The 22,911-nt window shown below is 37.3% G+C and overlaps 1 protein-coding gene across 5 annotated transcripts in view; it reads right to left on the bottom strand.

Moving 5' to 3' along the window:
- The window catches only part of FAR1 (fatty acyl-CoA reductase 1), a 45,056-nt gene that overhangs the window by 8,748 nt on the left and 13,397 nt on the right, over positions 1–22,911 (bottom strand). For 2 of the 5 annotated variants that reach the window (XM_063289505.1, XM_063289501.1), the window contains exons 2-9: positions 16,287–16,481; positions 13,254–13,429; positions 10,178–10,357; positions 8,288–8,465; positions 6,498–6,542; positions 6,284–6,411; positions 4,823–4,890; positions 3,125–3,296 (exon numbers count right to left, since the gene is read on the bottom strand). In XM_063289505.1, the coding sequence (XP_063145575.1) occupies positions 3,125–3,296; positions 4,823–4,890; positions 6,284–6,411; positions 6,498–6,542; positions 8,288–8,465; positions 10,178–10,357; positions 13,254–13,429; positions 16,287–16,475 (1,136 nt within the window). In that variant the 5' untranslated portion in view covers positions 16,476–16,481. Of the gene's footprint in view, positions 1–2,686; positions 2,859–3,124; positions 3,297–4,822; positions 4,891–6,283; positions 6,412–6,497; positions 6,543–8,287; positions 8,466–10,177; positions 10,358–13,253; positions 13,430–16,286; positions 16,482–22,911 lie in introns of all 5 variants that reach the window. The other 3 variants (XM_063289502.1, XM_063289504.1, XM_063289503.1) reach the window with 3 other exon arrangements.

The following is a 22,911-nucleotide window of genomic DNA, read 5'->3' as shown; positions in this document are numbered from 1 at the left end:
TGTTTACAATCAACACTGAACAAGATGAATTAAGTGGGTTATATTTCTTTTTTACAATCCCTTCCTTTCCACGATTAGATAGCATTACAATATAAAGTTATTTGATACTGCAGACAAATTGCATCACATGTTTAATGCAACTGTGGATCTGGCCTTTGATTTTTCTATGCCCTACATTTCTGTGCCCAGATTTAAAAAAAAGAAACAAAGCTTTCATATTGAGACATGCAAAACCAGTGTCTCATCTATATAATACACAACTTGTCGACAATAATAATCTCAAATAGTTAAACTAACGAACAGCCTGAAAGCTGCCAGGATAAACCACTGCTAGGCTAAACAATAATCTAGCCTCACTTTTCATCATAAAAAGCTCCACTGGATTTCTTTGCAGGCAAAGAAATGAAAATGTACCATTGTGTATCCCAATGCTTGACAAAATTACACATGCTGTCTGTGTGTGTGTGTGTGTGTGTGTGTGTGTGTGTGTGTGTGAGAGAGAGAGAGAGAGAGAGAGAGAGAGAGCAATTAAGCAAGCACTTGAACTAAATTTAATCAGAAGTCACAAAGACAACTTCCCCAAACAGGACTGGGGAATTACTAAGTTATTGTGGTCATACGGATTTTTTGCTTTCTTAACAATGACAGGCAGGCAACAACCTCTAGCAGATGTTGTTGAGCTAAAATTCCAAACATCCTCATACTGACCTGGCTGTCTGGGATACTGAGAATTATAATTAAGCAACACTGGGAGTACCATAGACTGCTTTGATCACATTTTATAGGCAACTAAAATATATATTCATGATGTTCACCTGGTCTTTTATTTTACTCGGATAAAGTAAGATAAACTAATTCAGTTAAAATAAACTAATTCAGCATCTTTCATATATAATAGAAGTAGAAATTGTCTCCTACTTGATCTCTAATTTATACATTAGGACACAATCTCAAAGGAAGTGTTTTTTCTGTTATGGGCCTATTTGAAACATACTTTGATATTAAAGTTTGAATTACAGCTGGAGGTTGTAAACTATCTTGAGCATACATATTCTACCTCACCTGTAAGATCATTAGATCGTTTTATTGAACAATTTCAGCAGGAAATAGATTACTTCAAACTGTTTTCTTGCTCCTCCTAAAATAAATGTACCCATGTCTAAAGTAAGCTTGATACAGATATGACGACTAACATTTGGCCACCAAAGGTGCTATATGATCATAATCTCCTGGAGAGATGGTGACCTGGTTTTCTGATTTAATGGTTCCTAGTTCCAAAGTGTGCCAAGTTTTCAAATAATAAAAACTTTTATCTCATAGAAAACCATTACATTTCAGCTCATTAAAAACTAATTCTAGATTAGAAGACATTCTGAAAGATGGATCCTACTTAAGTTTTACAAGGAACCACTTCTACTTTGTTCGATAGGATCTCAGTGTAAACAAGACCAGAGCTGTAGCATTTTATAAGTGCATGCGTTCATCATTAAATAGGAATCTAATTTTCTTGTAGCAGGCATAGTCTGTGGGGTTTGTGGGATAAATTATTAGTCTAAGCTGGTATGTTTTAACAAATATAGTTACCAGTTAGTATGCAAGCATGTTTAGGAAACACAAGCTTCGCTGGTGGGAAACAAATTATTTTTATTTTAAACCCAAACCCACCTCCCCTGTGATTAGAGTCAAGAATTTAAATGACTTCAATTTAACATGGATACATCCATGTATTTTTCGTGTTAACAGTATGGAAGTAGTCTGTCAGGTCCTTCTTTTGGGAGTTTTTTTTTTCCGATCTCCTACAGCTCCTGCCATTTCCTGGTGGTCTCCTATTGAAGAAGTAATCAGGTCTAATCCCTGCTTAGCTTCCAAGCCAAAACAAAGTCATCCAGGTGATGTCACCTACTAAAACCTATTTTACAGATTTCCTAACCCTTAGAACAGTATGTAAATGCTGTAAGAGAAATGAAGAGAGTTCCCAAAGTCAAATACATATTCATTTTCTCTCTCTTTCTCTCTCACAAACACACACACAATCTTTGACTTTGTATGGGTGTGTTTATGTGTATTTATATTTACAGATATAGATATATAGCTTCCTTCTCCTCTCCAAATACTAAACTACTGAAATAATACAACTTAACATATCTTCTGTTCCTTCAGACTTTTGGGGGTGGAGGCTGTGCAGTTTGAACAGCAATTCTGCAAAAGAAAGCTTGAAAATGTTGCCATTTTAAATGTTAAGATAGAGAAAAAATATGCAGTTCTGAGCAGTAAAAGTATACATTTTGCCGACTTAAATTCCTAAGCCAAAAGAATTATAAGCCAAATGATGGTGATATAAAGTATGTTCTAAATTACCTACATCATCCATTAAAAAAAAATCAGGTGTACCATAGTTTTAGCGTCTCTTCTATCCCCTTCCCTTCCCCATTCATTTTAGCTTATAATTTTCAATAAGAGTGCTAGAGTAGGATGATTTGAAGAGCTTAGTAACTGCCTGACTTGGACTGATCACTCCAATAAAGCAAATTTCAATCAGTCACTAAGGCCCAAAAATATCCAGGTCTTTTACTGTTATTGTTGGTTCTTCAATTAGTAAATCTAAGAGAAAAAGCTCATGCCATTGATCTCAACTGCTACCAAGCTTCCACCACTTTTAGCAAAAAATTAGCCCTTTCTTTCTTACCACGGTTTCTGACCTGTCAACCTGAGAACAACATCGAATAAGAACGCAGGAAGTATGTGACCGACTGTAGTCCAATAATGATGAATAAAGGGGTTGGACTGGATTTTAACATTGGGACGCCTGATTGCTTGTTCTAAAGGATTCCTCTTGAATATCAAATTTAGGTAACATTCTGTAGGAAAAATAAGGGTCAAAATGTTCTGAATAGCTCTTGTTCAAAGAATAAATCCAATCATCTGTAGACATCTTAATGGGTTAACTACTCCATACTACACCATTTTCACTGTTGCCAGAAAACAGCAGACTTGGATTTGAACACTTCTATGGATTTAACATTCCATTCAACCATAATTACAAAAAAGAAAAAAAAAGTGTTAATTGTGTAAGCATGGGTTGTAAAAAGCCAGAGGAACACAAAGCAGAGCTAGTCACCATTACCTTGGGTTTCTTCCTGTAATCCTGAGGTAGATATCATACAGGAATGCTGGGGCCTTATGGCTTACAGCAATCCAGTAGTGATATAAAAGGTGATTGGAGGTTAGATTTACATTGGGCCGTCTGAAGGCCTGTTCGAGAGGATTCCTCTTGAAAGTGGATATTACATGGTATTCTAAGAAAGAAAAGTTGTGTAACAGCTTTGATAATAACCATGTAAATGTACTGGACTTCCATGGACATCACAACAGATAGTACTATTCCCAATGAATTAAACCACATATCTCCTACACATATTTTACTAACAGAGTTAAAGCATTTTATTCAATTAAACTGTCAAATTACAAATCTTTCTTACAGGACTTATTTGTACACCTAAGCATCACTTTTTAACTTTCCCCCCCTTTTCTCTTTCTTACTTAATTATTAAATCTGTGTGAATAAATAAGAACAGAGTTTCATAGGCTTAACTTCCTGTAATTTACATAATCATACAAGACCCAGGCATGTTGCATTAAAGCAGTATTTCAAAATTAAGATATACTTTATAACACATTCAAGTTAAAGTTAACAAACCCACTACATAAAATATATGTTAGATTCTTGCCCTAAGGATCTGAATTGATACTTTCTCCTACCTTAATCTTAATTAGTAAAGTCAGCCAATTATTTCCCTATAGAAATAAATCAATTGAAAAAATACAAGCTTTCCTTTCTCCACCCACAAAATCTATTCAAAGAACTGTAGATGGAAGACGATACCTTATCGTCTTATAGACTAATGCCTAGAATAGACAGTTTCTTAAGTTTCAAATGACTTCTGGGAAATTCTAGAAATCAATACCTCATGGAGTTAGAAAAGTTTAGAAACTAAAACATTAGGCTAAATCTCAAATATTGGGTGATGGGATTAGATGTCAATGATAGTACAAATTTCAGCATATTACACTGGCAGCATATAAGCTATAAGTAAAACTTGACTTCTCCTCAGCTGCCTGAAATGTGACATCAGCAAATACTATGCAGGCTCAAAAGCATACTTCTTATACCTTACATAGTATTCTTGTTTTGTAATCTGTCCTAATCAGAAATGCTATACAGCCATACACCATAATTCAAATGCTAAGTAAAGCCACAGATATGTGGACACTGTTCCAAAAAATGTTAGAATTCAGTATCAGTGCATTTCTATCAGAAAAATGAAATTCTGTGACTTCTATACAATATGCAAATTTGCTTAGTTTTATAGTTTCTTAAGGCTATCTTTTTCTGCACCTGTGAAACTGCAGTACATACACAGGTGAATAAAGCTTGTGTAACCTTGTATTTCGTACTAAACGTGCAGCTACTTGATTCAGCACACAATGGTGTAACACTGATCAAACACTAAACTTTCTCAGTTCTCCAGTGTTCTGTTCAATTGAGTATAGTTTAAAATACATGTAGCAAAATACTCCACCTCTTTGAGTCAGTTGTATACATTTTTCAAGATGATCTTAGAATTGGGTCATTAGTCACAGAAAGAGCAAAAACAAAAAACCCCTTCAGATGTTACTTGTGTCCAGAAAGCAGGGAAAATACAGCAGAATTAAAGAGAATCATTGCTATTTTTAAAAGTAGTTCAAACTAACTTGGTACATGGCTTTCTATATAAGCTATTTTTAGAATGAGCTAATTATGAGAGGAAAAAAAGAGGCCTACCAACTTCACCCCAATGAAAGGGATTAGTGCCACCCGTTGTACAGTTGTATACCATAATGTTTCTTGGCCTGAAAAAAAAATATAAAATATATTCTATAAAATATTTTTTTTCTGTATCATTCCCCTTAGTATGAAACAATTTAGGCACAGTCAAAAACAAGAGGAGTAAACAGCAGAAAACTGGCTGAATAATTATAACAACAATATAATTAACAGTAAAAAGCAGAGCATCAGTAATATAAAGCAGCAGCCAAACAATTGGTTAACATTATATTTACAAAATAATCCAATGGAATTAGGATCCTCAAGTAAAGGCAGAATAGAAATATGGAAGTGTAGCATCTCTTGAGAGGAGCAAGAGAAAAACACCATAGAAAGGACATGTGTCTGTCAAGGCTTATCAGGAGGCTGCAGCTCCACACTCTCACCTGGCTTGCTGGCATATTCTCAAACTTGCTGCAAATTTATGCCAGTTTTACAGGATTGACATTACTTACTTAAATATCTTCCCTTCATTTCAATGAAAGAAAATTGGGAGGGGGGGTTAAAAAAGAACTTGGCTGGGGTGCACAAAACAAACAGAACAGTCTGCCCTTTCTTCCTTCTCTTGGCCAGAACTAAAGTCAAGGCTCCTCTGAAATCAGATTGTTCTGTTCAAAACACTGCTGTCACCAAAACATGCAAATCTGATTTTAGATAGTCAGGGTCTAGAATGGAATACCATCCTTAAATCTGGGACAACACACAGATAATAGTGTTGCTGGATATGGCAGGACCATGTCTTGCTAAATTAAACAACCGAAAGGTGCTCTGAAACAAGCTAACACATAGCATGATCTGAAAAATTGCTTCCTAATACTGAACTTCAGTTAGGAGCTTCAGTCACCAGCATTTGGCATTACCTGCTGCTTCTTGGCATTTTAAGTTCTGTTCACCATATTCACCATATAACTTACAGATCTTTTAGATGGTTGCTGGGGGTTTTTTCCTCCAGACTGTCTCTTTTGATGATATAATTCTGTGTTTCTCACTGTGTCTTTATTACTGTATTCTGTAAGCTGCCCAGGAGCTGTAACAGACTGGGACAGCTCACACATCTTATAAATACATAAATAAAGGTTCAGAAATACCTTCAAAGAAAGAGTGCTGTCAAAAAATCAGGCATGTCTGAAAAACCACTTATGTTCAAAACAATGAAATACAGTACACTCCCTGATCTTGCACTGTAGCTATATACCTCAGAAATCTGTTGTAAATTTCAGGCTAAGGACAGTGGGTTATGGTAACTGATTCAGAAGATCTGTGCAGAATTGCACTTGTTATCAAAGCCTAGATCCATGTAATTTTAAGGATCCTAATGGGTGTAACAAGAAACACAAATCACATCAACAGTTTTGAAAATGTAAGCTTATAATTTAATATTATATAACCAATGCTTATCCTGTATAAAAACATTGTCACCTGTTATACCTATTAACTCCTGAATACCAAGCAGCAGCTATTGTTGCATTGATGACTACATCTACGGGAATAAGATCGGCAACTGCATTATTTGAGGCTCGCATTGTTCTAAGAATTCCTTTTCCTGCCTTAAAATAAAAAAGTACACATTAAGAAAGCCATTTCAAGTTACTTCAGTTTTTCAGAGAAAAATCTTCATTTAACTGTTACTTACAGCAATAAAAAGGCCACTAGGTCCATTAAAGTTATCAATCCATCCCTGTTGAGAAACAATCGTAATGAACAATGAAATATTTTTGTACTAATTGTTTTTTTATAAAACCAATTTTTAAAATCAAAACAAATGTCAGAATATCTAATTTTATATCATTACATGTATACCTGAAAGACTCCATATGACTCAAGAATGTGCTTTTTTGGGAGAAATACGTAGATAAGAAATGACAAATGTTAGTTATATGTATGAGTACCAACATATCCATTTGCAAATGGCTTACCAAAATAATGATTCTTTAGCATAGCTGTGAGTTTACAGAGCGGTTTTTGATCCAACAGATAAAAGATCTTATTAGACATGAGACTTGCACTTGTTCCATCAATGGATATATTTTTCTCCCTCCATCTCCCCAAACCTCATAGATTTCATCTGTGTTCACACATAACGGTAAACTGGGATTTTGGAGGATCATATAAATGAGCTTGTACCCTGACTTGGCTCTTCTAGCTAGCATGAATAACTTGAACCAGAAATTGTCTCTGTTAGCATGTCATTCACACGGGGATCCTAGTCTGTTCCTCCCAACCCTCCTTCATGATTTCCAACCTAAGAACTAACATGACTTGTTTTGAACAATACACAAATAGATTGCTTTTGGCTTAATATGTTGTACAAAACTAGTCAATTTGTCTTATTCAATAACTCATGGTAATATAAACCATACCTTAACACAGCTTGAAAACTCAGTTTAACTATTTCCAGTTTAGCTAGTTATAATGGAAGGAACTAAGCAGGAACAAGCAAGCTTCATGAACTGACATGTTCATGGTATAACAGGATTATCAAGAATCCTGATTTACCTTGCAAGTCAACATATCCATGGCCTAAAAATGCTCATCTTTGTGAATTTAATATAGTTTGTGACATTTTAAAAGTATGGATTACAGGAATTATATATCTTAAAGGAATTGTCAAATTTTGAATTATTTCAACTCTATGAGCAAAAATATGTCTAGATCAAAGAGAGATTCTGCTTAGCTCTCTTTATAATAAAATAAGCAAATACCAAAATTTAAGGATTTGAATTACTATCTGCTTATGAGTCAAATGCTGATATGCTATGAATGCAGAAGGCGCTGTAATTACTTTCACATATATATTAGGCAAGTAGGAATTCTTTCAAGAGCTGTTTTAACAAGGCACTCCAAAATAACAACTGCAGTACAGTGGTGGCTTAAAATCTAATGCCAGCATTTGTGAAATATCCTGTTCAACAATATAACATTGTTAATAATTATATGTGAATCAATCTTTGTTACTGGAATATAACTGAGAAGTATAGGCTCTTGCAGCTGGATACATGAATTATTTACAAAAGAGGAGCTGTAATTTAGAGGCAGATACTTGCTTTACATGTAGAAATACCAAAGTCTGATCCCCAGCTTCTTCAAGTACAGATGAAAAAAGACCCAAGTGTGAATTTCTGAAGTGTCCCAACAGTCAGCATAGACAATATTAATCTGAAAGCATCAACGGTCCAATTCTGCAAGGCAGTGTTCTATATACACTTGTATTTTTGGATCAGCAAAGGCCTACACTGTCACGTGATTTTCCTTCACACCAGAGTTTTAAGGCAGAAAGCACAGGCAGTTCAGCCATTCTATATCCAACTTTTCACATAACTCTTACCCAGGTCAGAATAATAAAGACAGTTCAAGGTTCAACAATAGTTACTAATTACAAAATATTTATAGCTAATAAAGGAAAAATAATAAACATTGACTTACAGGGAAAGGCTCCTTCCAGCTGGCACCTACAATTGATGGCCTTACAATGGCAATATTTAATTTTGCACCTTCCTGCTGTACAATGTATTCTGCTAAGGCCTTTGTATATGTGTAGGTATTGGGTCTATCTCCGATTAGTTTTGGTGTAATATCATTTACTAGACTGTCATCCATCCATCTAAGAAATAAAATATATTAACTTATATAGTATCACCACTTTCAAGTGTCCAACATGCATACTATTGTACCTTATAACAATGTTATTAACATTTTTAAATGTCAGCTTCTCCGATGGGTTAGTGCATCTATCTGAACAACTTATGTTTTGGCGCAATCAATGCATGCTTATTTTGTTTTAGAACACATCATTTAATATTTTTTTTAAAAAATGGATACTTCTTACAGCAATCTATTACAGAAAATTTAATTTTTATTTGTATCAATATGTGAACTGCACAAAGGAAGAAATATACCAGCTACAGTCAGTGCTGGACTATATGAACATTCATCCTCCTGTTTTGATTTCTCTATAATAATATTTCAGACCAGTCCACTATCTCATTACTTTAATTATATCTACATCTAAAAAGATGCATTCTGACTGTATACCTAGAAATCTCTTTTGAAAATATCATAGTATCATAGCTTAAAATGCACTCCAGTTCTTTATTTCCACCCAGTATATCAAGAGCAAGTTCTGAGACATTATTGACAAGGAACACATTTTCTACCAACTTAAGCTAGCTTTTTAATTTCAGAGTTAAAGCACTTCAGAGGTAAAAGCACTTTTTTTTTTGTTTTGCTAAAAATCTAACACCAGGTCCACTTGCAACTAAGTGCAGTTAAACACACCTCTTTATCCTCCACACTAGAAAAACTAATTTGAAAGGACTTATTTTACTGTGAGAGGATTAATCAAGCTGTTTTAAGCTTAAGGGTTGTCATTTTGGAGGCACTGGTTTTTAGTTTCATTTTAATATGATTAAAATTAGTACCATAAAAGTTAAATGGTCACAGCTGTTAATGATAATTTCATGGAAGGAAAACATAATTCCTTATTCTATTCTTTTTAATCACTGATAGTGGACTGGATATGTATTGAAGAGTGCAATTCTAATACTTCTACTCAAAGTTCCCAATGAACTCTTACACAGAGTTGCAGCCTTAGGTATTCTTCAAATCCACTGAAACTATCCTGAAAATGTAGTCATATTAACTTACTTCCATTGATTTCAATAAGCCACAAAAAAAGCCACAAACACTGAAGCTATGTCTGAAGTTCAGTCTTAGAGAATAGCAAATGGGGCTAGGTGAAAGGCCAGACAAAAAGGAACAACTGAAAAGCTTAATTTCATTAAGACTTTCCAAATTTAAAAGCACACAGCTCGTTCATTCCAACTCAACAATCATACCACCTCAGGAAAGAATGTATTAACAATTATAGTGCAATTTACCAATCTGATGGCAAAAACTCTAACCTAAAACAAGAAAAACAAGATTTGGTTGGATCCAGAGTTTCACTCTAGCATCTCTAGACAGCAGGAAAGAATGGTGTGATTCTTGCCAATTTTCCTCTCCCTCTACAATTTCCAGTAGCAGCTTCTACACTGTTTCAGTGTACTGGAGCAGACTTTCAGAGAGGTACAGGGTTTGAAAGGGGAAATCTATAAACATTATCTTTTGCCTTTGCAGCTGCAGAAATGATCTGCTGGATCAAAAGTGCTTAGAAGATCTAACCCCTTATATCTAAATATGCACGTTCGTTGTAAAATATGTCACAGTTAATTCAAATTAAATCTTAAATTAAACCTCGACTCTTAATCATCATCATCATAATCTTCCAACATTATCAAAAGCAACTTGATAGGAAAAATATTAAATAGCACATACTCTAAGGAATCTATTAATTTCTTAGGATCAACAGGAGGTGGATAAACAACTTCCTCAATGTGTTTTCGATTGCAGTATGCAAATGCTGTTGAGACATGGACAAACACATCTAGATTCTTCATTTTCTGGGCCAAGAGGAGAAGCTGTTGTGTTGCAATTACATTGAGCTGAACAGCATCCCTGTTGAAGAAAAAAAAGCGTAAGAGCTAAAGTCCTCTGTTATGCCATTAACAACTGCCCCCCCAAAATGCCTAGTATGAAAGTAAAGCATATAAAGCAACAGAGAATTTTTTGTAAGAATTTTATTAAGTTTAAGCTAAGATAAAAGCTACAGAAAAAAAAACTACAAAGAAAAAAGAAAAAACTAAAAAATATAGAAACACAAGAGAAATTTTTCAAAGTTACAAAAAGAGGTGACTTCCGACTTTTAACAGCAAGGATATACAACAATTTTCCATAATCAATCCCTTACGCTATATTAAACCAAAATCACATTATTTCTATAAATCATTCCATTGGCACATTATAAAAATCACTAAATACAGTTGGTCCCTCCCCTTATATTAAAAGAATATTTATTTATCAAATTTATCAGTCATATACATATACATACACACACACACAAATCAACTTTACCTCCAAAAATAACATTTATTTCCTTCCTACTACTATTCTATACATTCCTGTCTACTATAACAAAAATCAAACTAAAAAACATATAAATTGTCTGCCATTATACTTAATACTTAATGGGACGCGGTGGCGCTGCGGGTTAAACCGCTGAGCTGTCGATCGGAAGGTCGGCGGTTCGAAACCGCGCGGCGGGGTGAGCTCCCGTTGTTAATCCCAGCTCCTGCTCACCTAGCAGTTCGAAAACATGCAAATGTGAGTAGATCAATAGGTACCGCTTCGGCGGGAAGGTAACGGCGTTCTGTGTCGTCATGCTGGCCACATGACCCGGAAGTGTCCTATGGACAACGCCGGCTCCAAGGCTTAGAAACGGAGATGAGCACCGCCCCCTAGAGTCGGACTCGACTGGACTTTACGTCAAGGGAAACCTTTACCTTTACCTTTTATACTTAATACAACAATTTTAAAAATCTTAATCACATTAAACCTAAAACCAAATATTTTTTATTATACCTTATTAATCTTAATCCAAATCACTAAATGAAATCAGCCAAGCCTTAAAAATAATCCAGATAAATATTATTTAACCCTTATCCCACTTCAAAATAAACCAGAGCATTTACATATCCCCACAATGCGCACAGAGCTTTTTTCTTAAAAAAAATTGACCAGCCCAACTGCCCCCCTCAAAAACTCTGACTTCTCTTCAGGAGACCTTCCATACATAATAACCCCTTTTCCATGGCATTCCATCAGAAGATCAATTTGACTTATGGCTTGCAACTTGATCTCCCCTGTTAATTTCTTCAACTTGACTATCTGATCTTCATCCAGCATTTCAAAGAAGTCCCAATCTCACTCTTAGAAGAGACATTTCTGTTGCTGTTAAATTCCTCAGTTTCATCCATGACATCCCCAACCAGATGACACAATTTAGACCTCATACTTTCCACAATGTCCTGAATGCCTTGCATAAAAACTTGGTAGGAATCAGAAAGAATTTGTTTAAAATCTTGTTGGAAGTCAGAGAAAGTCTGTTTAAAATCCTCCATGTCTTAAGCAGTAGATTATGGTGCCCCCTAGGAGCTTAACCAAGGAAAGTTGAAGATATGAAAGAATTCTGAAATGTGTTTACATAAGTGAAAGTGAGATATGCAGACAGTTCCCCAGGGAAAGTAGAAGCAGAAAACTGAAAGTTCAAAACAGCCAATTCAACCTGTAGGAAAATGCTAATATCTTCAAATTTAGTACAGAAGTAATAACAGGGAAACAATTATTTACTCTCAATCCTCAATGTTTGGATGGAAAACGAAGTCCAAAACTTAAAAAGAAATTTTAAAAAATTAATCCCCAAAATAACGTAAGCACCAAGGGAACCCGCTTCTCCTTGCTATGGAAAGCCTCTCTTAGGGTACACGTACTTAAAAGAAATATAAATAGGGTGATTTAGAAATGGGGTGGCCAGTCTTAGAGTCCCTTTATGGCCACAGCGTGGCTTGGAAATGGTGACTTCCCAGCCTCCCGGCTGCTCTTACCAGTCGAGTGCAAATGCTGTGTGAGATCTTCTGGCTGCAAGCAGCTGTCCAGAGGACAGATGGGGTGATTCCAGGTGTCTTCCTTTTTCTGGAAATACACTCCTCGGCTTCAGGAAGAATCTGCCTGAGCCCGAAAAAACTGCTGCGTTGTCAATTCTGCCCGCTGAGCCCGCGGGCACAGCTGTTCACTCCACCGTGTCCCCACCGGAAGTCCCAGAGAATTTTTTTTGGGGGGGAGATATACTTAAATCTCAAATCACTAATCTATCATTCAACTATCAATTAAGCAAGAATTTTTTAAGTCTTAGAAAAAGTACAGGTAGTCCTTGCTTACTGAGAATTTGTTCAGTGACCGTTCAAAGTTACGACAGAGCTGAGCAAGGAGACTATGACCAGTCCTCGAAGTTGTGGCTGTTGCAGTGTGCCTGCAGTCATGTGATCACAATTTGGGTGCTTGGCAACCAGCATGCATTTACAATGGTCATAGCATCATGTGGTCACATGATCACCATTTGCAACCTTCATAGACAGCTTAAGACAAGCAAACTCAATGGGGAAGCCAGCAGGAAGTTGCAAGTTGTGGTCATGTGACATTGCACTTAACGACCCACAGTGATTCGCTTAACAAACACAGCCGGACCTGATGATCTGCCATCGTTAAATCAGGTGTGGTTACATGATTTTTCACTTTATGACCATATCTCTTAGTGACAGAGTTCCTGGTCCCAGTTGCGGTCAGTAAATGAGGATTACTTGTATAGTAAATACAATTAATATATTTGTTCTTACTCTGAACCAAGACACTAAGGCTTTAAAAAGTAATACATTTCTTCTCTTTAAAAGTTTACAAAATTAAGGGTTTACAACAAAAATACTAGAAATTATATTAGTTTTAATTAAAACATACTCACCGTAGGATTTCATTGAATCTTACAGTAGCAGCACAATGGAATATAATATTAATATAGTTCAGAATATTCTCCTTGTCTTCTTCACTAAGGGCCATTTCTACTTCTGTAAGATCACTAGCAACTGGAACAATTTTCTCTTTAAATTCTGGTTGCTCATCTCGCAATCTATCAAAAAGCTATCAAAAAGGAACAGCACAAAACATTAAACAAGACAAAAACAGAGTGTGCATACATCTAATATGAGGATGATCAACATTATACTTCTCAACACCAATCTAGGATAGGCATGTTACTTAGGTTTAAGCAACACATCTCACATTCCAGACATGAGTTTTGATAATGTGCATTTCAGAAGGGTAGATTGCATGACATTCACTAATTCCAGGTGCAGTTATCAATATGCTGATGGCACCTTGTTATATACTGCTACCCTGCTACTCTACACAACAACCCAGGGTAGCAGTGTGCAATGTCAATATCTTGCTGCAACATCTGGTGGCTGTAAGGATCTGGAGACAAATCAGGCTTAAGTTGAATCCAAGCTAGCTGAAATTGCTGTTTGTTCATCCAGGTTTCTCCAATAGGGTCTCTTGAGAGGGTGGCACTGTCCTTGAAAGAGCAAGTCTATAGCTTTGGATTCTGCTGGACTCTCGGCTACTGCTAGACAGGTAGATGGAAGCAATGGCCAGGGATGCCTTTGCCTAGGTTTAGCTTGTAAACCAGTTACAGCACCACATAGTGCATGAAAACTTTGCAATGGTAACTCAACCCTTCTCATTACTTGTATGGATTGCCTGGAGTACTGCAACCTACCCTATGTAAGGCTGCCTTTGACAATTCAAAAGCTTCAACTGGTCCAGAATGCAGCAGCCTCATTGTTGGCAGGTATTTAATAACAACAATATATTAAATTTATATGCCATCCAACTCCCAGTGACTTTGCTGACATGAGCATATTTCACCTGTGCTTTGGGCCCTGCACTAGTCACCCAGGGCTTGGTTATGGGAGGGAGCTATGGGTTGTTGGGCAGAGCAAGGAACACTGGGCTGGGAGGTGCTATGTTGTCTTGGGAGCCCTGCTTACAACTTGGGGCTGTTGATGGCCTTGCTTTTTGGCTCCCTGAATAAGCCTCTGGATCTGCCTGACTGGGGCTTTGCTTGGAACTCAGAGGGCTGTTGTTTCCTTGGCTTTCTTCATCTCTAGGGTGTGTCATCTTCCCCATTTTGGGGGGGTGGGCAGTTTGCTCTTTCTCTGAAGGGGCCTGCCCCCCTGGTTGTCACAGAGTGCTTGGGCAAGTGTGGCTGGGGGGTGGTTGAGCTTCCTGTGGGGTGGGCTAGGTTGTTAGGGACAATGGGTTGGGGGTGGGGGGGGCAGTGGTTGTGTGATTATGTGTACTTGGCCTGGGAGAAAGGAGTGAAATAAGGGAGGGCAACGGGCAAATGGAAGTATCCTGGGAACTCAGGGGCAGGCTACACTCAGGGATACTGAGCCAGCTTTTTGAAGGTGGTCTGGTATCTGGACCTCAACTTCTACTCTTGACGCCTAGCTATCGGATCCTTGGTGGTCCTGGGCTTCGGCTACTGAAGACCAGGTCAGTGAGTAATAAAGCTTCTCTCATTCATGATTTTACCAAGGATGAGGGCAATGGCCTGGTGTGTCTCACTGCAAACTGATTGGGCTCACAGGGGGGTTTCCCCTCTTGGAGCTGTGCCTGAGTTCAGGTTTTGCATCAGCTGAGATCCAAGGGAAGGGGGGTGGGGAGGTGTGGCTGTGGTCATTCATGAGTTGTTGTGGGCTCTCAGAGGCTCTGTTATGTGGATAACCATATGTGAGTTGTTCTGATTGAGGGTGAGATCTAGGGAACAGTTGGGATGGTTGCTAGGGTACCACCCTCTCTAGCGCACAGCAGTATCCCTGCCTACACTACTGAATTCTGTTGCTGGGCTGGCAATAGAGTTGCAAAAACTATTGGTGCTCAGGGATTTCAATTTGCCACCTGATGACGTTGAATCTGGGGCAGCACAAGAGTTTGTGGCCTCCATGGCAACCGTGGAACTGTCCCAAGTCATCAATGGTCTGACATACACACAGGGCAGTTGCAACATGATCTGATGGTGGAGGACGTTACCATCGGTCCACTGCCGTGAACAGATCACTCTCTGGTTGCCTTCCAGATCACTGATATCACCCTCCCCAAATATAGACAAATCTATTCTCTACTAGTCATTTGCTATTTCACCAGTCTTCTCAAATGGACAGATAGTCAAGCCAGACCATCAGCAAGTTTCTTCAGTACCATACAATGTTACTGAAAGTCGGATCTCATGTAAGGTCAGTAGGAATCCACATACTTTATTTCTATTAAGCTCACGAGTTCAAATCATGCTTCTTCAACTAGCATTTCACTTTTGTCTGTAGTAACACATAACCTCTTGTTAGGCAGTAAGTCAAAATACGAGTTGAGTAGTTCTGCCTTTTCTCTGTCATGTTGTTTTTGCTATGATCACTGAGCACCTGGCATACTATTCTTCCCTTTATCTGAAGACATCTAAATAAGCCTTTTGTTGTTCTTCACACTGTAAGATCAGCCCATTCTGAACTTTATCTTCCTGACACTTTCCTGAGTACCTATAGGTACTCTTCTTTTGTGACCTGCCTCTGTCTTTCTACCTCCTACATGTCCTTTTGTTTCAGATCTTTATGAAGGTTCTTGTGCAAGAACAGTGAATTATTTTGTTGCCTCTCCTCCACCAGAATTTATTTGTGGTCTGATACCAGTAAATTAAAAAGTAGTGTTTCATATTCAAGTATGCCAACATTTTTTTTGGCAAGAGAGCAAAATGGCCTCTAATTAAACCAAACCAGAGGTTTGTTGCTACTTCTGTAGGTTTACTTTAGCGATAATCAGACTACTATCTGGTCATGTAGTAAAACATTACTCCAACATACATATTCTCTCACTGTTAGTCAAACATACTTAAAAAATCCTAGAAATATTTTTATCAAACAAAACACGTCCTCTGAAATCATACCTTGCAGTTGATCATTTCTTCTACTCTTTCTTGAGATGTCTTCCCTGCTTTATGTCTCACCAAAACATACACTGCCTTTATCTTTGGACAGGATCGTAGTAGCTTTTCTAGAAGAACTTTTCCCATGAAGCCAGTAGCACCAGTGAGGAGGACATTCTTGCCTTCATAGTATTCTGGGATAGATACCATTATGATCTGAAGACAATTTAATAGCAAGTTATTGTTTTCATCCATGCTGTTACTCAGTTGTATTTTATGTGCTCAGTTTTCACAGGATTAAATATCAAATTTCATTACTACAAAGCACAAAATCCGTCCTAATGTAAGTGAAACAAAATGAAACCTTCTATTTTATTTAAATATTACAAAGATTATATACCTATATACAATGGGAAAACCTAAACTGGAAGTGTACAAATGTAAATTAAAATAACAACCCTCATAATCATTACCTACTATCTGGATAAGGTATAGCGTAAAATTCTGAAATTAAATTAAAAAATACAACAAGTGGAAAGAAGCAAAAAACCAGCCATTAAAAAAAAAATTCTTTACCTAGTACATAATGACTGGCCCATCCTTGCAAAGTTGCCTGAGATACCACCCAAATGCTGACTAATCAAAAAGCAACAGCTGGCTAGTTTGCCTGTCATTTAGCATTAGATGGATGTGGCTTAATGCTTAGAATTGGACTAGGTTTAGCATATATCAGGAAGGAACACAGATTATGATGATGTTGGCAGGAGACATCTAGGCCCATTTGATCCATCCATTATCTCTACAGCAATATAGCCACCCAAGACAGTCACTCCAAATTGAATAATTCGTCTTGCTATATTGGCAAATACATTTGTGTGTTGTTTTAGATATATAACTCATATGGTTACTGGAGATATACTCCTGAGACCCTCTGGATAAAAAATAATAATCTGCAGTCTTCTAAAAAAACAATAATTTCAAAGCTACAACAATCTGCTTATAGGTAAAAGCTTTGTGTAGTAAGGAACTGTTTGTACTCACGTACGTACAGCCATGGATGAAAGACAATAGAGTTGCCTTTTATTTCTACACTTCCCAGGATAGCAATTGAGCTTTTTCTTTGAGATTAAACTATGCTTATTCAGCAAGTGGCAGTTCTTTCTCCATCTAAGACCCACTTATTCTAAACAGGCTCTCTCCCCCTTGGCTTATCTTGCTTTTCACTCCAATTGGTTTATCCTCTTTCCTCCTCCTCCCCTAAGTCCTCCTCCTTAGTTTCTTTTTTTTTTTCCTACTGGTGAATGCTTCACGATTTCTTTCCCCTTGTCTTTTCCTTTATCTTCTATTTTTCAGTCTCAGTGATTTGCCTTTCTTGTTGCTCCTTCATGCCTTTGTTGTAGGACTTTAAATGCTTCCATTCCCTTTTGTAAATGCAACCATAGGACTCCAAGTGTCATCTTTACATTTGGAAGTAGCTTTTGTTTTTGCAACTAGCTGATAGATTCCCACTTCCAAATGGTCAGGTATTATCTTGAACAAATATCAGAACCTGTTACTAAATATCTTTCTCAAATAGGACACAGTCCAATCTCAAATCTGGCAGGGTCATAAATATTCTGAAGATGTTTGTGTACCAAAAGCTCCTTGGCAATTGCCAATCATACATTTCTTAGTTTAAAATTAACTCTTTTTGTTGGTGTTAAGGAAATCTGCAGACAGGGTAAAAAGGCAATGCTACTTTAATTCTAGGAGTGGGAGAAGCATAGCATAAGAATCTCCATTTTTACCTTGCCATACCCTCGTCTCTTATAGCCTACTACTGAGATACAGGGTTTTATACATTTCTTGCTTATAGATAAACTTTAAAGCAACAGGATAATAAGAGGAAATCCTAGAACCAATGACAGTGAAAACTTCCTGATGAACATTATTGGTCAAGAGGAAGAGCTATTAAGAAAGATTAAGAGTACTAGACACAAGGATTCAGAACTTAGTGAGATTTAAGTTCTTAACAAAAGTTCTCAACAAAAATGTAAATTTTAAATAATGCATGTGTGTGATCAGGTAAAGGTTAATCTTAGTTGAGCTCCATCGGAGAGTCTTAATATGTTATTTCTGTTACTAAGCTTACTTGAACATTCACCCTTCATTGCCAAAAAGCTTTGCATTGTATACTTCCAGGAGAAAAGTTGCTGGAACTCTTGCAAAATGCAGCTCCTGTTAATTGAGTCTAAAAATAGGTCCCCATCTCTCACCACCACCACCACTTTAATTAAGCTAGCATTCCTAATAAAGGAGTGGGATTTTGCTAGAGCCAGTAAACGTCCTTCCCATCCATACAGTATAACTGGCAAATCTTGGTGGTAACTCCAGATCCATTCAGGAAATTTGCAAACAGGGTGAAAAGCAATGATTATTTAAATTCTGGAAGTGGGAGGAGTATAGCTCAAGCATCTCTTTCTTTACCTTGCTAAACCCTTGAGGTTTTATACATTTCTCATTCATAGGTAAACTCTGAATCAACAAAACAAAGGAGAAGAAATCCTAGAAACAATGACAGTGCAAACTTCCTGATCTGATTTAGTGGTCAAAAGGTTGAGCTATTAAGAATGCTAGCAATTGACCGTTTATTGAAATCCAAGCTCTTAACAAAAGTATGAGCAGGAAGAATTTTAAACAATGTTTGTTTGTGATTAGGTGAAGGTAAATCTTATCTGAACTACATCTGAGAGACTCCTCTGTGATGGGGAAAGATCTAGTAATGCTGAGGATGCATTGAAATACCAATGGAAAAATAGTGAGGGAAATTCACAGATAAAGGAACAAAAAGAGAGAAAATATGGAGGGAGAATTGTCCTAGTCTAAAAGCCAAAATGGCCATGAATAAAACAAGGAAAATGAGGCTTTATTTCTTAAAACTACAATAACATAAAAGAAAAAATAACAGAAAGGATGCAGCAATATAAAATTTCCACAACTTTGGAGCTTCAGAACACTGTTGACATATATCATAATTATACTTGAATTGGCAGGCACTACATTTCAATCTATACTTGTGTTGATTCTGTTAAGCAAATCACCTAAGGCAGGATTGTGTAAATTATAAGATTTTCTCTTTGCAAACAGACAGAAATTAATTGTTAAGCATCAGAAGAAATGAGCACATCTGTAACAATGTTTTATTGGTTTATCTATTGCTACAAAAACTAGACTGTGTCAAGTAAAAAGGATACATAGCTTTGACATAGAATAAATTTGATTTTATTTATGAATAATTCTTTTAGAATTGGTTGCAATGTTTTTCTACTGCAATCCAAATCCAGCTGCAGTAAAACCTAAAAAAAAGATACCGTATGTCACTAAGCCAAAAATCAGGAGCCTGGTAGCACCTTTTCACTAGATAATCTCATTAAGATTTGAGATTATAAATGGCAAAATTATTATTTCAGGTTTGCTATGACTAAGGATCAACAAAAGTTAATTAAACATGACTATCAATCCATTCTGTAAGTTTTAAAAACAGAAACTCATACTTTGTATGCAATTGTTCTATATAATTTTTATTTTGTATATAGTCATGTTAATATAGTGATCCCCTTCCCCTCACAGTCCTGCTGTGCCACCTCACAGTGGCTGGGGGTGTTCCAGGGAGGCATGAGTGAAGAATGTCAGGAGCATATGCCAAGAGTATATATTCTCAGCAGGGTCACCCAAGGCGTGAAGGTCATCCCAGCTGCCCAGTTAAACCAAGCATGCACCTATATTGGGCAGCAGCGATACAGGAAGATGCCAGAGTCAGATGATCATTTTAGTGACAATGGCAAAGGCATCAATTCATACTGCATGGAAGAAGACCAAAAATACAGGAGAAGGCCACTCCTGTATTTTTACAAAGAAAACCACATGGATAGAAAATATAAATGATTGACAACATAGTGCCAGATGATGGGTCCCTCAGGTCGGATGGCACTCTACATGCTACTGAGCAACAGCTGAAGATCTTTCAAGGTACTAATTATGTTTATGAAGTGGCTAGATTAAAGCCTTCGGGACATCTAGTTGCTGATGTTGCCATACAGGAAAAGAAAATCCAAAGCTGCAGATAGAATTACAGTAGGAACACAGAAGGTAAGAACCACGAACACAGGAAAGCTCTACACAGTGAAAGATGAAATCAAACACTACAAATTGACAGGCATCAGTGAATTGAAATGGACTGGGGTTGGACACTTTGTCAGAAAACCACACTGTTTATTACTCAAGACATGAAAAACAAAGAAACTGTGTTGCTTTAATAATTAGAACGTTAGGGTTAGATTTACAGTTGTAGCAAGAACAATGCAATCAATGGCCTAATAATATCAATTATAGTTCATGGACAAGCATTTAATATGTCAATCATTCACGTTTATGCTCCAACCATGATGCAGAAGAGGTTGATGAATTTTATGATCAAGTTCAATTTGAAACCAACAGAACATGCAAGAAAGATGTCCTGTTTGTGATTGGAGACTAGAATGCAAAACCTGGAAATATTAAAGAGGAAAATGTAGTTGGATTGTATGGCTTAGGAAACCAAAATGAAGCAGGAGACCGACTTATGAAGTTCTGCCATCCCAATTACCAAATATATTCACAGATAAGGCAAGAATTTTCAATTCCCAAATACACCCCAAAAATTGGGTTTGGTTTATCTGAGGATGGGCCTATCCACAAGTATATATAGTAATACTTTAATATACAGTATAATATACACTAATAATTTATTTTGGTAATACCAAATACCATGAATATGAAAACAAATGAAGTCTTTCAGAATATATTGAAAAAAAACACACACATGAAAATGTAGAGGATCAGCTTATCCGTGGGTGGCACATTTTTCATGGTATTTTGATTAAAAATTCAAGGGTTGGCTTATCCTTGTATGGGCTTGTCTGAGAGTATACAGATAGTCCTCGCATAACCACAATAAAGACCAGAATTTCTGTCACCAAGCAAGGCAGTCATTAAGCAAGGCACCATGTGACTGGACCCAATTTTATGACCATTTCTGCAGCAGTCGTAAAGTGAATCATTGTTTCCAATGGATTTTTCAGTCAGAAGCCACCTGGGAAGGTTGCAAATCACAATCACATGACCACGGGATGCTGCAGTCATAAATGCAACCTGGTTGCCAAGAGCCTAAATCATAATCACGTGACTGCAGGGGTGATGCAATGTTTGTAACGTCAAGGACAAGTTGTAAGTAACTTATCAGCCCCATCGTATCTCTGAACTGTCGTTAAATGATCATTGAGGACTACCTGTATACAGTATTTCTTCACAGTTAACGCTGTCTTCAAAAAACCTAAACGATACGTGGACATCATTAGACGGCATTTATAGAAACCAAATTGACTATATTATTGCTAAAAGGAGGTGGAGGAGTTCAATTGTAGCATCAAAGACATGGCCAGATGCTGACTGTGGAACAGATCACAAACTGCTCATGCAAGTTTCAAGTTAAGCTAAAGAAGAAGAAAGCCAGTCAGTTTCCACAATATGATCTTGAACATATACCCACCAATTTGAAGAAGAACATCAGGAATTGCTTTGAAGTCCTTAACCTCATTGATAAGAGTACCAGAGAAATTATAGAATGAACTTAAAGAAGTGTTGAATGTGAAAAGAGACTGCCAAAAATTATTAAACAGAAGAAATGCTGCATGTCAGAACAAACTGTGGAAATTGCCAAGAAGAGTAGCGAAACCAAAGCCAAGAAAGACAAAAATCTCAGAAAGGAACTTAAAAAAGAGTTTTACAGAGCTGTTGGAAGAAACAAGAAGCAGTATTAAAACAACATCTGTAAAGACACTGGATGTAAATAGACATGGAAAAACAAGGAAAGTCTTCCAAAAGATTTCTGAACTCAGAAGGAGGTTCCAACCTTGAATTGGTATGATAAAGGATGCCAATGGACAGACAGTAACTGATTCAAAGGAGAACAAAGGAAGATGGAAGGAGTATACTGAAACACTGTACAGTAGTGATGTCAACATCCAAAATACCTTAGCAGATATTCCCTACTTACAAGAACCTCTAGAACTAGCAGATAAAGTTAGATCAGCACTCTAGTCATTACCAAGTCGGAAGGCTACAGGAATTGATGGAATACCTACTGAAATATGGCAAGCAACAGAAGAAGAATCCATCAACATCCTAACCAAGCTTTGCTAGAAAATCTGGAGAATGATACAGTACCCCACAGATTGGAAGAGGTCAATCTACATTCCAATACAGGTAAACCTTGTTTAACGACAGTAATTGGGACCGGAATTTCCATCACTAAGCAATGCACTCATAGTACTATGTCATGTGACTGCACTGCTTAGCAACAGCATCCTGGCAATCCCCACTGCTGTTGTTATGTGAAGATCACGGGTCACTAAGCAAGGACCACCTCACGACCTCCTGCCAGCTTCCAACAAGCAAAGTCAATGGGGAAGCCAGCAATCAGTTCCAAGTCCTGCGTGGCTCACAAGCAGGCTGGTGGGTGGGTAAGTGGCTGCCGCAGTGTGAGTGCAGCTGGGCAGGGGGTGGCTGCTGCTTGGTGTGAGAGGCCATGCTGGTGGCTGCTGTGGCACAAGTGCTGCTGGGCAGGAGT

Source organism: Candoia aspera, chromosome 1, assembly GCF_035149785.1.
Source record: "Candoia aspera isolate rCanAsp1 chromosome 1, rCanAsp1.hap2, whole genome shotgun sequence".
Classification (NCBI taxonomy): Eukaryota; Metazoa; Chordata; class Lepidosauria; order Squamata; family Boidae; genus Candoia; species Candoia aspera.
Note: the sequence above shows the minus strand (reverse complement) of the source record. Positions and strands in the feature narration are given on the sequence as shown.